The sequence below is a fragment of the Onychomys torridus genome, chromosome 1, assembly GCF_903995425.1.
Source record: "Onychomys torridus chromosome 1, mOncTor1.1, whole genome shotgun sequence".
NCBI lineage: Eukaryota > Metazoa > Chordata > Mammalia > Rodentia > Cricetidae > Onychomys > Onychomys torridus.
Window position 1 is genome coordinate 159,797,588 of NC_050443.1, and position 14,635 is coordinate 159,812,222.

Consider the following 14,635-nt stretch of genomic DNA (forward strand, 5'->3'; position numbering starts at 1 on the left):
ATTTTAAGATTGCTTTTTAAATTTATACACCTATAAAAGCAATTTAAATGGTGTTACCATACAATGGGGAAAACCATGCCTCAACTAGACATCATATGTTACCAAGTAAAAGTCCCAGTACCAGAAATGGATTGCATCTTTTAGAGTCATTGGCTGAAGTGATCCCATAGACTGCTCCCTAAAAACCACTACATGCTGTTGCCATTGCTATTGGTTACCCCTACAACCCGACACTAGGACCCCATTGCTGGAGACACTCATGTCATCAAACATGGAGAGATCAAGCTGGTACGCAACTAGAAACTTCACCCCTACTGACTAGCATTCACGGTGATGGAAGGTGCTCTACTCACTACCGGAGGAGAAAAGTCATCATCGATCAATATCATCCAGTTATAAACCCTGCCATCTACAATAGTGACCTGCCTGTGAGACATACTGGTGAGTTTGTGGCATAAATGTTATGGGAGTAACCAATCACTTTTTAAACCATGGGTTTTAAGGCCTACTCCATGAGATAGAATCCACAGCTGACACTGTTAGTGAGGCCAAGAACCAAAAACTGTATAGGTCATTGGTACTAGGGGAAAACTATTATTCTGCTAAATAAACACAGCAAAAAGATGGCTCCTAATGACATATTGCTGTACCTATAGATCAGTACATTGCTCAACATTCACTACAGAAGCCTCTTCTTTCAGTAGATGGTAATTAACGCAGAGACCCATGACTGAACAACATGAAGGGAGTGAGCGAGGCATTGACGTGCTCACCCCTCCCTTCAAGGCTCAGGGATCTATGCAGAAGAGGAGGCAGAAGGATTCTAAGAGCCAGTGGTGGACAACTCCAAGGAAACAAGTGTCTTTCAGATACAACACGGGTGATGCCCAGATGAACTCAGAGAGATTATGACAGCACACACAAGACCCGCATAGGTCCAAGCCAGACATCCCAAATCGTAGAAGCTCACATGAGCACCAAGTCCGACCCATGACCAAAAAGTTATTTACAATGATACCTACTGGGAAAGGGAAAAATCAGTGTTCTCCAACAAAATGTGACTTGGTATATCAACCACACTCCAGGGTGGGCCTTCTGCTCAGTAGTTGGCAAATATAAAATTAATTCCGTGGTTTTTATGTGCTCATTTGTTTGGTTTGGTTCAATAGGATTTTTTTCTTTTCCTTTCTTTTTCTTTTTGAGAGAGAGGAAAAAACATGTAGCCAGGTGGGAAAATTTGGGAGGAGTTGGGGGAAGGGAAAGAATATTAACAAAATAAATTGTATGAAAAGTTTCAAAAATTAAGCAGAAAAGAAATTGTTTCTATAAAATCTATAGCATCAAATAATTGGATTTTTTTTTTTTTGAGACAGTGTCTTACTATGTAGTCCTGGCTGTCCTGAACTTGCTATGTAGACCACATTGGCCTTGAATTTAGGGCTCTACCTGTCTCTGCCTCCCCAGTACCGGACTTAATGGCATGTGCATTCATGCCTGGAAAACTTTTATTTATTTTTAAGTCCTCCCCCAAATACGAGAAACTCTGCTCTAGACAAGCTTTGCTATTGCGTGTGGCCAAGTGACCCACAGCATTGCCACCCCTGGAGCAAGTTAGACAGGAAAACTGTGAGGTACTTCCGGACACTGCATCAGGGTCTGCACTTAGAACAGGTTTGTTTTTTTGTTTTTGTTTTTTTATTTTTGTTTTTTTGTTTTTTGGGTTTTTGTTTTGTTTTGTTTTGTTTTTGGAAGCAGGTTCTCATGGAGCTCAGGCTAGCCTCATACCTGCTTTGTAGCTGGTGACCTTGAACACCTGAATTCACCATACCCACCTCCCAATTACTAGGATAATTGATTGGTGTATGCCACAATTCCCAGTTTTTTATGTGGTGTTGGGATCAAAGCTAGGTTTTCATGCATATTAGGCAAGCACTCCACCACCTGATCCACATCCCCAGCCCCAGAGTCTTTATTTTAGCAAGATGCCCAGATGACTATGAGACCTCATGCACTGCCTGACAAAGCATCTCTCATCCAAAATTCCAAAATCCCAAATGCTCTGACCTGATACCACAAGAAGTGGAAAGCTCCACACTTGATTAACATGGCCGAAGCACAAATGCATGCTACATCAAACTATTGTCAGGCTGTATATAACATGTATATGAAACAAAAATAATTTTGTTCTAATGCAGATAATCCAACATCTCTCTAACCCCAAAAATTCAAAATCTGAGACACTTCAGGTCCTTAACATTTTGGGTAAGGGATACTCAACTTGTCCCTTGTTTTGCTGAACTCAGCAATGTTCATTTTAGATCAAAGCAGTAGGGCTGGGTCCTCCCTAAAACCAGAAAGGCGAGGAGAGATTTCTGGTCAGAGGTAGTCCTCAATCATTCATTCCAGAACTATTCTATAGTTGTCATGACAACCCTTTACAAAGGGCCACAGAAGGGTGTGCCAGGCTTGGGCTTTGTAACAGTGGAGGGTATGTGGCCCCGACTGCTGAAGGTTGCTACAACCAAACACATATTCTGTGGCTGTCATCATTCCTGCTACACACCTGGTCCTGCACCCTGTCTCAGAAAAACGAGGAGCCCAAATGAATATGTGTCAGTTCTGATGGCAATCAGGACCCACCCCCAGTCCAGGCACTCTGGGCCCACAGACCTAGAGTAGGCAATTAGGCTAATCCTGGATGAGAAGGCAGCCGAGAGGAAGCAGGAAGGAGAGCCAGTGGGATGAAGCACGCATGGGCCCCAAACATCCTTCCCACTGCCCTGGCAGTCTGACCACACAACCATGGGAGGCTGCAATGTCCACACAGGCCTAGCCGTGAAGGGGAAGAGTGTGACAGTCTGAGTCTACAGAACAGGGGGTGGCCAGGTGTGGTCCCAGCCCTGGGGAGAATGAGACAAGAGGATCACAAGTTTCAGGCCAACCTGGGCTGTGTAGAAAGACTGTCTCAACACCCCAGAACTAAAAACAAACAATGACGCTCAGAGAGCAGTGGGGACCAGGCTAGAGGATGCATGTCCCACGCAGAGATCTCAAGCCTAACATCACAGTTTCTGACTCACAAGAATCTGAGAAACACCAACACTCTGACATCCAAACCAAACATGTCTATGGGTCATATCTAGTCTGGGAAATGTTAGCAACTCCTGTGTGAGGAGCCCTTGAAGGGCATCTGTAGCCTCAGCTGCAGAGAAGGTCAGACCCCAGACTTCCCACTGCCAAAGTCCTCATGCTCTGTAGTGCTGAGAAGCCACAGTGGCTTGTTGCTGGAGAGTTTCTCTCCAGCTCCCGCCAAGCCCCGGCAGTCCCGCAGCCCACTTACAAAAGAAACACACAGACTCATCATTTAAACTGTTTGGCCTAATGGCTCAGGCTTCTAGCTGTCTAGTTCTTACATCTTAAATTAATCCATTTCTATAAATCTATACCTTGCCACATGGCCCGTGGCTTACTGTATCTTACATGTTGGTACTCATGGTGGCAGCTGGTAGCATCTCCTGACTCAGCCTTCCTGTTCCCAGAATTCTCTTCTCTGCTTGTCCCACCTATACTTCCTGCCTGGCTACTGGCCAATCAGCATTTTATTTATACAGCATGATATCCACAGCAGTGGCTAGCTCAGCAAACAGCATGTATCCATGAAGAAAGCATTTTGCTGCTCGAACCTACCCAAAATGCCTCACATTTTAAATCAGGGAAGAAAAGAATGTTTAAAACTATCAAATATTATGGTAGGATTTAAACTATCATGACGTCTCACACACAGCACACTTGTGAATACATGACCACCCTAAAATGCTAGCCACATACAACTTGAGTATTTAGCCAATTTTTTTAGCAAGCAATATTGGCCAGTAAGTGCCAGCCATCAAACCTTAAAGCCCTCCTGGAGGCCAGGGTAGTGGCCAGTTAATGAAGAAGCAGGTTCCCAGAATGTGCTGCTTCCCCTTGCCAGTGTTGGGCCAGCAGGAAGAGACACGGGCCTCTAAATCTGGAGTATCAATGCTGGTGTCCTGTCTGCCCTATGTTACACATTCATGGAACAGAATTCTTGCACCAATGACACACACACTCCCAGGTTTACTCCTCTGACTTAAAGGAGCTATTCATATCCAAGGCCCTGGTGATGTGGGTCCCAAGAGATGCCTGTGGTTATAATAAGATGCATCATGAGACCCTCACACCCTTTCCTGCAACAAAAGCATCTAATTGAGAAGTCAACGTTCTACCAGGCCCCCAGGATGCCTACCCCACAGCGAATGCGGTCCGGCTGCACCACCATCAGGTTCCCAGGCGATGTCTCCAGAGGCAGGCTTGTCTGCTTTGAGAGAGGAAGAGCTCTCTCTTCCTCAGGCTCCGTGTCAGTTACTGAGTCACAGCCAGAATCTGTGGAATACAAGACATGACTGAATGGGAGCAGGAAAAGGGGAACTGGAAGGCATGCTTCACCTCCCAAAGCCCCACACATCACCACGCAGGAAGCAGCTGTGAGGGTCACACAAATCCAGCTGAAGAGAGTGACTCGCTAAATCACAAAAGAGGACCCAACGGGCAAAAGTCAGTCATTTGTAGGCCATAGAGTAGAAAGACAGCAAGAGGGCAATGTCAGAGGCTGAGGGCAAAAAGTGTGAGGCAAGCAAGTCTAGGTTCAACCAACAGGCTTCCAGAAGTCTCACCTCAGGACTTCCCGCAGGACTGAAAGGTGGTAAGGACAATGGAGTCAGGAAGGAATTGCCTACTTTACAAAAGAGCAAGAAACTCTGTAGAAAGTGACAGGAACTCGGGTACCCAACATCTCGTTTCCAACAAGCCTAAGGTCAGAACCACTGCGTTCCAGATTAGTGCCACAGCCAGCAAGGTCAGGGATGGAGTCTGGGATGATGTTTTACTGCCAACTTCCTACTCCCTGGAACCACCTGAGAAGTTAGCTTTGACTGGAATTATCCAGACCAGCTTGGTCTGTGGACATGTCTGTGGGGGGCTGTCTTGACTGCTAATTGATGTAGGAAGATGCAGCCCCTTGTGGTGGCATCATCCACTAAACAGAGAGTCCTGATTTACACAGGAGAGAAGAAGGCTAGATGAGAGGAAGCAGGAATCATGAGTCCAGTTGTTTCTCTCTGTTCTTGACTGTGGATGTGATATGCTGTGATGTGGTGTGGTGTGATATGATGTGCTGTGATGTGGTATGGTGTGGTATGGTGTGGTGTGATATGATATGATATGGTATGGTGTGGTGTGGTGTGATATGATATGTTGTGATGTGGTGTGGTATGATGTGGTATGGTGTGGTGTGATGTGCTGTGATGTGCTGTGATGTGATGTGATGTGGTGTGATATGATGAGGCATGGCATGGCATGGTGTGGTGTGATGTGATGTGGCATGGTGTGACATGGTGACGTGACATGACATGATGTGACTACTTGAGTTCCTACCTTGGCTTCCCCTTCAAGGCATCTGTAACCTGGAGTTGTAAACCAAACAATCTCTCCTTCCCTAATCTGCTTTTGGTCTGGGTGTTTAGTCACAGTACCAGAATGAAACCAGGACACGGAATCTGAGCAGGCAGGCGAGGTGTCCAGACGTGAAGAGCATGGCAAAGACCATGTGAGACAGTGGTGAGAACATGTAAGTCCTCTTCAGCAAGGTTCCTAATCATCATCTAGTGATTGGCAGGCCTCTTTGTGAGGTTATACCCAAGACTATGTGTATGCATTGCATATACCTATATACAGATGACAAATTCACACATGGAAAATGAGCCACATCCATGTTATCAGGAAAACGCAAATCAAAGCAACAATGACATGCCACAACACATCTGTTAGAACAGTCAAAATCTAAAGCAGAGACGGCACAAAATGTCTTCAAGGAAATGCAACATCAGGCTCCCTCTGCTAGTGGGAATGCAAACATGGTACAGCCACTTTGGAAGGCACTTTGGCCATTTCTCACCAGGTTAAATATACTTTACATGCAATCCTACAATCATACTCTTTGGTATTTCCCCAAAGCATTTGAAAATTTATGTACACACAAAAACCAGCACACAGATGTTTACAGCAGCTTTCTCTACAGCTTCCAGAAGTTGGAAGACATCCTTTAGTAGCCGGATAAACAAACAGTAGCACAGTAGGCAATCATGGAATACAGCCCCAGATAGAAGTGAGCTCGTGGGAGAAACAAACCGGGCTAGTTTTTGTCAACTTGACACAAGCCAGGGCCATCTGGGAGGAGGGAACCCCAACTGAGAAAATGCTTCCACCAAATGGGCAGTTAGCAAGTTGGTGGGGGCATTTTCTTGATTAATGTTTGAAGTGGGAAGGCCCAACCCACTATGGGTGGGGTCACCCCAGGGCAACATGGTCCTAGGTAGTGTAAGAAAACAAGCCAGCAAGCCATGGAGAGCAAGCCCGGAAGCTTATCTTCAGTGCTTGCCTCCAGGTTTCCGCTTCTTTGCAAAGAACTGTAAGCTGAAATAAATTCTTCCTCTCCAGGTTGCTTTGGTCGGGTGCTTATTACAGTAATATAAAGGAAAGGAGGATGCTGAGTGAAAGAAGTCTGCAGACGATGTGGTTCCAACTATATGACATTCAGAAAAGGGCAAAACTATTGGAGAAAAGAAATCCAGGGTTGCCAGGGCTTGGGAGGAAGGAGAAATAAACAGACTGCATCCATTTGGTTTTTAGGGTAGCAAATGTACTTTGCATGATACTATCAGGTGGATATACGCCATCATACATTCATCCAAATCCCCTGACTAGACAATACCAAGAGTGCACTGTGATGGAGAGTGGGCTCATGACATTGATGTGTAAGTTCATCTGTTGAAACCTTGTGTACCATCATAGTGCTGGGTGCTGATAGTGTTAGGTGCTGCATGTAAGGTATAGGAAACCTTCATACTTTCCATTTGATTTTTTGCCAGAAACCTACAACTAGTCTTAAAAGCAGTCTTCTAAAAATTAAAACAGAGAGAGAGAGAGAGAGAGAGAGAGAGAGAGAGAGAGAGAAATTACCACAAAATAAAGGACTTGGTTGGTCAAATGACTCAGCAGGTAGTCCTGGCAAAGTAACGTGGGAGGGACGGAGTACTATGAAACTCTTTCTAATTCACAAAACTCCCAGATGAAATCAAGATGAACTACAGATTTGAAACTCGAAATAAAAATAAAATGAAGTTTAAAAATTAAAAGATGGAAATATGGGCTGTTGTATTGTCATTGATTTGGGAAAAGATTTAACAATTGAAAAAATGCCATCTCAGTAAGCAATAGTCTTGACAAGATGAATTTAATCTTTTAGTAAACAAACAAAAAGAGATGGAAAGAAAACTAATAAAATGTTGTATATCCACAGAATGAAATTACTCAGCAATGAAAAGGAGTGAGGCATTGATACGTGCCATGGCGGGGCTCAGTGAGGGAAGCCAGATCCAAAAGGCCACAAACGCCACATGATCCAAACCCCTGTGCCCAGAACGGACACACCTACAAAGACAGACCAGAGCAGGCTAGTTCTTGCTTCATCCTGAAGAGTTTGGGGTGATTGCAGGGAAGGTACTGAAGGGTATAGAATTTTTTTCTGAGGTAATGCAAATATTCTAAGAAGTTATTGAGACAGTTGCACAAATCTGTGAATGAACCAAAGACTGTTGAACTGAACCCTTTAAACAGAGGATCATATGGCATGTAAATTATTTCTTCAGCACTGTTACCCCAAAACTCAGCAGGAGTTCATAAACTGCTTAAATTTCAAAGTAATCATAACAAGAAGGTGATCTCCTGTGTAAAGAGGAAACATTCCACACTCAATAAACGACAAGATAGAAATGCAAACCTCCTCCCCACTCAGAAAGCAGTGTGCCTCATTCTGACCAGCCAACGGAAAATGTAAAAGAACGCCTGTGTTGCTGTTTCACTTTTCCAAACTGAAAGACTTACTGTGTCACAGACTCCCTCCCTCCCTCGGTGACAGGCCCATGTCTAGCAAAAGAGGAAACCATTGAAATTCGCACACACTCGGCCACATAATTCTACTCCCAGAAGCCTCTCTTTGGGAAGAAAATAAATGTTCAAAGCATAAAGATAATAAAATAAGATGTCTTTGTATCAGGAAAAAAACAGAAAACAATCTGTCTTGAACATTAGAAACATTCTTTTGGCTCGACATGGTGGTGTACATGAACTCGGGAAGCAGAGACATGAGCAACCCTGTGAGTTCCAGGCCATTTGGTCTATGTATTGAACTCCAGGTCCACTGGAGCTACACAGGGAGACTCTGTTCTCAAAACAAAACCCACATTATTTTCAAAGAATTTCAAGAGGCATGTTAAGGACAAATATAAAATTACATATTTCAAACTACAGAATTTCAATTTTACTAAGCTCATCTTCAAAGAATTCTTCAGAAGAAAACCTGTGTTTTTTCCTTCCTTCCTTCCTTCCTTCCTTCCTTCCTTCCTTCCTTTCCCTTTCCTTCCTTCCTTCCTTCTTCCTTTAGCTTCCTTCCTTCCTTCCTTTCCTTCCTTCCTTCCTTCCTTCCTTCCTTCCTTTACTTCCTTCCTTCCTTCCTTCCTTCCTTCCTTTACTTCCTTCCTTCCTTCCCCTTTCCTTTCCTTCCTTCCTTCCTTCCTTCCTCCTTCCTTCCTTCCCTTTTTACTCCTTCACTTCCTTCCTCCCTTCCCTTCCTCCTTCCTTTCCTTCCTTCCTTCCTTCCTTCCTTCCTTCCTTTTCCTTCCTTCTTCCTCTTCCTTCCTTCCTTCCTTCCTTCCTTCCTTCCTTTCCTTCCTTCCTTCCTTCCTTCCTTCCTTCCTTCCTTCCTTCCTTCCTTCCTTGCCTGTGTTTTTATATTTTCCGTAGTGAGAAAGCCCCACTTTGCTTCTGAACTACGGTGATGCATCTCCTGGCTCATTATCCTGCCACTGAGGCCATTGTGACCTAATGAGAGTGACCCCTAGGGCTAACCCTTGGCTCAGCTGGGCTATGTAAACACTTCCTCCAACGGGTCCATAGATGCTGCTTTAGAGAACCACCAGCAACCCACATAGTGGTTTTGGGAAGTTGGGCAGGATGCCCATTCACTGTACCATGCTGCTGCTACTGACTAGCAAGCCATGAAGGTCCCAGTCCCAGTAGACTACAGGCAGAGGAGCTGTGTCTGATAGGGCCACTTCAGCAGATTCAAAGCTTCCATCCAAGAAAAGCCAGCTCCAACACAAACACCACCTAAAACCACCCCAACCGGTACAATGATCCCAAGCTTCCCTTCTTTTCTTACTTTATTTATGTACATTGGTGTTCTGCCCGCATGCATGTCTGTGTGAGGGTGTCAGATCCTCTGGAACAGGAATTACAGACAGTTGTGAACCACCACGTGGGTGCTGGGAAATGAACCCAGATCCTCTGGGAGAGCAGCCAGTGCTCTTAACCACTGAGTCATCTCTCTACCCTCAAGCTTCCCTTTTTGACCAAAGAGATCACTCTTCCATCCCTACCTGTCTCTGGAGGCGATGCTGCCACTTCAGCCTGACCCAAACATTAGGTCCCGGTGACGGCACTGGGAACCCAGCCCCCACGACCAGGGTAGAGCAGTGTTAAGATACCAACAGACTCTTTGCTGCTGAAAATGTAACAGCGTTGGTTCAGCTTACAGGAAGTCTACAGCACACTTGGAAACAGTAGAAGACACTGCAGAGCCTGTTTCCCTAAATCTCATCTGTAGGGGATGCATGTGACAACTACTTATACTCAGGAAACAACTGGCCTGATTTCTTATTCAGTAAGAACAGCAAACTGCAGGTTTCCCCCTTTGCCTTACTGCTAGGTAGTTCATAGGCCAACTGACTTGGTCTTTAAGCACTTCCATACTCTGTATTGGGAGGTTTTATTGTTTTGTTTTGTTTCCCTGGGATCTTTGTGCAGGCAGGGTCTGTCTGTCTGTCTGTAGTCTAAGATAGCTTCAAATTCACAATCCTCATGACTCAGCCTCCTGAGTGATAGGATTACAGGCCCACGGCCCACGCATGGCTTACCTCTTAGACTCTCTTGTCCAGGTCTTTGGTCTCATCTCTTTTGTTTTCATGCTGTGTTGAATTTTGGTGGCTACCTCAAATCCTCTTTGGTGTCAGTCAGTGTGGGAACCACTGTTTCTCTGACATAAGTCCTCAGCTATATCCCTTGTGTGAATCTGAGTTTGAGCTGTTCATTCAGATGAAAACACCTTTGAGACAGGACAGGAGCACATTGGAGAGTGTGTTTGCCAGGCTCTAACGAGGTCCTGCCACAAGATTTCGGTAGTGTTGGGGTGTGTAATTGCTCTGTGGCTAGATACTGCTATGCTGGGTGTTAAGGCAGACACAAGAGTTCTCTGCATATTGCTTTCAGTAGAGAAATGAGATAGGAGATCCAAGTCTTCTGATGCCACAAGTCCCCCAAGAGTCTTAGCAAGAAGTTGGTTTTTATGCTACATTCACAAGGGTCCTGCTCAACAAACCACATCGTCTTTGACTAAACAAATCTAGTCCTAGTTGATTCAACGTTCATGTTTTTTTAACTTATCTGTTTTGCTTTCAGAATTGCGACAGACTGAGAAGCACAGTGTATCTACACAGGTCTAGACGGCATCAACACAAGCAATCCTTCCACATGGGAAATTCACAATACTTCTTTCCTTCCTTTAAAAGGGAATCTATTTATTATGGGCTTTGGGTAGGACTATGATTTTTCATCATAATTAGCATACCATGCAGTCAGACCCACAACGAAACCACACTAAGTAGCTTGCCCTAGGAAAGAGGGCTGCTGACAGAGTCACTATCATTACTAATCCTGGTAACAATGAAAGTTACCTTTCACTGGGGGTCAAGGTGACTACTCACTAGTCTCCATGTCATCCTCCCCACAGTCCTGTGAGATGGAAATCAGTGCCATCTTCTCTTTTTAAAGATAAGCATTCCGAGCCTGGAAGGGGTTTGAAATAGCACAACTAAGGCAAAGCAACAAGCAGGGGCCAGTGGCTCTGTACTTCCTTCCTTGTGGGCAACAGAAGACAGTGTCACGTGCTCTTCCTGGGCTGGGCTGTGACTGCGCAGCTCATGACTTGCAGTTCCACTGTCTTGGAGGCCTGGTGCTCCGTGGGCACTGTCGTTTGCAGTGCTGTGACCTCCTGCCAGGGCAAAGGGCGCATTCCACACGCAAGGGTTTAGATCAAGAGGCAGTTAACAGCAGCTAGACCAACTAGTGTCCTTCCTGTGCACATGGCCTCAGCCCACAGCTGTGTTCGCTCCCTTTCTGCTAAGTTTTCCTACCACAGCACTGATAGCCTCTTTCATTGAACTCCTGGGGCTTCCCAGTCTGTATGCCATTGCAGAGGGCAAAGTGCCCACTAATCTCAGAGGGTATTTCTCAGACTTCACAAGCTAAGATCTCATTTGATGGGATGCCACCCCTTGGGAAAGTATAAACAAATATTGTTCTCAAAACCAACTACAAATGCCACTGTTGTGCATTTATGCTATGCCAAGGGCATAATATAATATAGATTATATTATAAAATAGAATATAGATTATTTCATTTTATCACAGCTGGGAGATTGGTGTGATTCTGCCCATTTTACAGATAAAGATAAGTAAGTTGTCCAAGTCACACAGTGAATGCTATATGGAAATGTAAGCTTCAACTCCATACTCTATCCCTCTGTCCATCTTCCAGGGTTCATCACACTGCAAGCCTTGCACTCTGGTAGAGCAGGTGTGATCCTAAAGCACAGACAATGCTCTAGACACTGACCTACATATTTTAAAAGCCGAGCTGGTGAGGTGGCTCAGTAACACACTGATGACCTGAGTTTGATACTGGGACCCATGTGAAGAAAAGAGAGTTCCACAGATTGTCTCTGGCCTCTTCGGGCACTGTATTCACACAGTGTACAGACACACATTTAGGTAAAAATAAACTAATATAAATAAATAAATAAAACCTAAAGAACGGAAAAAGGAGAAACTCATTTCACCATGGTAAGAGGACCCTATGATACAGCTCTGACATGCTTAGCTCCCTCTGTACCGCCTTCCCTAAGAGTCCAAATGAGGAATTTACTGCTGATGCTTGGTTTTATTGTCTTATTATTTTATAGTTAACATCTCTTTACATAAAAAAAACTAGTATTTCTTTCATTTACAGTAGCAAAGTTGACTTTAAAACTTACTTGGATTATAAACATGAAAAGAAAACATTAAGTTCAATGAACACATTTGGGGGCAGGTATAGTTGGGACAATTCAAACAATCTTGTGGCTGTAATTAATGTCACTGTATTTTATGCTCCAAATTGGTTTAAATGACAAGTACTATGAGATATATATACCAAAATAATACACCCAAGCCCACTGAATTGCACACTTTAAAGAGTTCACTGGATGTTCTGTGTATTACATCTCAATAAAATTTAAAAAAAAAAAAAACAACATAGGACTATGGCACAAAAATAAGCCAAAAAATCCCATTATTGATTCACAGATTACTGAGGGGTCAAAGGAAGATGTATTATGATAATTCTTTCATTTTTAAAAATCTATTTATTAGAATTTCGTTATGCTTTGTGACTCAGGCTGACCTCAAATTCAAATGCCTCCTGCCTCAGCTTCCCAAACGCTGGGATTATAGACATCAGCACCACACCCGGCTATTTCTGAAAAGTTGAAATGAGGTAAAGTGAAGGTGTAAGGGCAGGATTGGAAGGCCTATAGCATGAGCACACGAATCATTCTAAGTTTTGGATGATGAGAAAAAAGAAAGTTTCCAGAGAAGGAAGCCAAATAATGACCTTCAGCAGAATTAGAGTTTTCTGTCAACCTAGTCAAAACAGGAACGAAACAGAAAGGGGTCAGAGGCCAGGCTGAGCATGTGAGTCTGTGAGCTGGAAAGGGCAGGGGAAGCTCATCAGTCTGTGTCTAAGACTTTGAATGTGGCTAACAAAATGCATGAGGGAGCCAAAGACTTCTTGCAAGAATGTAACCAAATGAGTAACCAAGCAATTTGGCAGGATTTGGGGGGTGGGATGAGGTAGTGGGAGTAGTGAGTGTTGTTCATGAACAAAAGAGTGTCTTTCCTCTGCATTCATATGCAAGGTCCAGGATGTCACTTCATGAGGATAGTCACGGAGCCGGAGCTTACAGAGGTTTTTCCACTCAGGGTAAAACATGTCAGCTGTTTGTTACTCATGCTCATCTGTCCTACCTATGTGACAATGACTAAATCATGAAACAAGTGATTTAGTTTCTATTTCTCCAATTCCTGAATAAAGTCTTCCAAAATCCAAGTTTGCTACGCATTTTCCTAAGTATATAACAGCCATCCACTGAACATGTATGGCATGTTCTGGCACTGACCTGGGTCCCATGGGAGAATGCCAAAGGTGAGGCCTCCATTGTCTTAGCCCTTAAGGAGCTTAGTTGAGTGGGAAGATGAGGATCTGTGTGAAAAATGGTAAGAACTATGTGATATTGTATCCAAGCACTGATCTGTGTAGTAAGATTGCAAATACACCTGACTTAGGTGAGTTCATGTCCCAAACTGCTCAGAGACGTGTAGACATATGACGAATATGACCAAAGTTTAAAGAAGCTTAAATAAAATGAAGAAAGCATCAGCTAACAGAGACTTGGTTAGTGTAAGTCAAAAAGCCCCAGGAGGCTGAGCTGATCCTTCTGAGAAAAAAAATAGAGTATTTCCCAATACAGTTAATAAGATAGTTCCTAACTCTTGTTTCACCGATGAATTCTCACTGTTTATAAATGATTACCCAGAGCCTATGTCATGTCCACCAAGAAATACAAGGGCAAGAAAATGTGTGTCCTCGTTAGCACTGGACTGCTGTATGTGAGGACCAGAAGGACTGTGGAGACAGACACGAGATGTGACAGAGCAGCCAAGTGATGTGCTGCCATGGGAAGCAGCGTGGGTCACCTTCCATGGTGGAGGCTGTGTGGGAGAGGAAAGCTGAGTTCCCAGAAAGCCATGCACCAGGATTTGGTCTCTGAATAGAAGACTTACTGTCAAGAGGTGTTCAAAATGCAACTTTATTTTGCTAGAAAAGTTAAAGATTTTCTTTTGATTTTGTTAAATTTGGTTGGTTGGTTTTATTGTTCTGATTTTCTAAAACAGAGTCTCATTATGTAGATTTGGCTGGCCTGGTACTCAAAGAGATCCTCTTGCCTCTGCCTCTTGAGTGCTGTCTTTGTTTAGTTTCTAAATAAGTCCAGACAATCTTGTAGTCTGGTCAGAACTGAGAAGGGGAATGGCTGACCACCCACCCCATCACACCCTTCAAACTTGGCCTTCAAATGCATGAAACAGCACAAAGTGGTGGCCAACAGTGTTGGCAAGCCAACATCCTGCCCTATCTGCTTCCAGAAACAAATAAAATGCTGTAATTAACTGATGTCTGAAAAACTACACCACAAGCGCTTAGAAAATGATTCTTAATTGGGCTATAAACATTTCTCCTGTTTACACACTTTCATCTTATTTCTATTTGCTAGGAGCTTAGAAATGTAGCATCTTGGCCCTTGTGCCCTTGGAAAGACCTTAAGCCTGGCTCTGACCTCAATTTCTA

At 43.9% G+C, this 14,635-nt stretch overlaps 1 protein-coding gene across 1 annotated transcript in view; it reads right to left on the reverse strand.

Moving 5' to 3' along the window:
- Nucleotides 1–14,635, reverse strand: part of Pik3ap1 (phosphoinositide-3-kinase adaptor protein 1) — a 116,255-nt gene that overhangs the window by 58,833 nt on the left and 42,787 nt on the right. Inside the window, exon 3 of the mRNA XM_036192865.1 lies at nt 4,268–4,404. Coding sequence (XP_036048758.1) covers nt 4,268–4,404 — 137 coding nt within the window. The remainder of the gene's footprint in view (nt 1–4,267; nt 4,405–14,635) is intronic.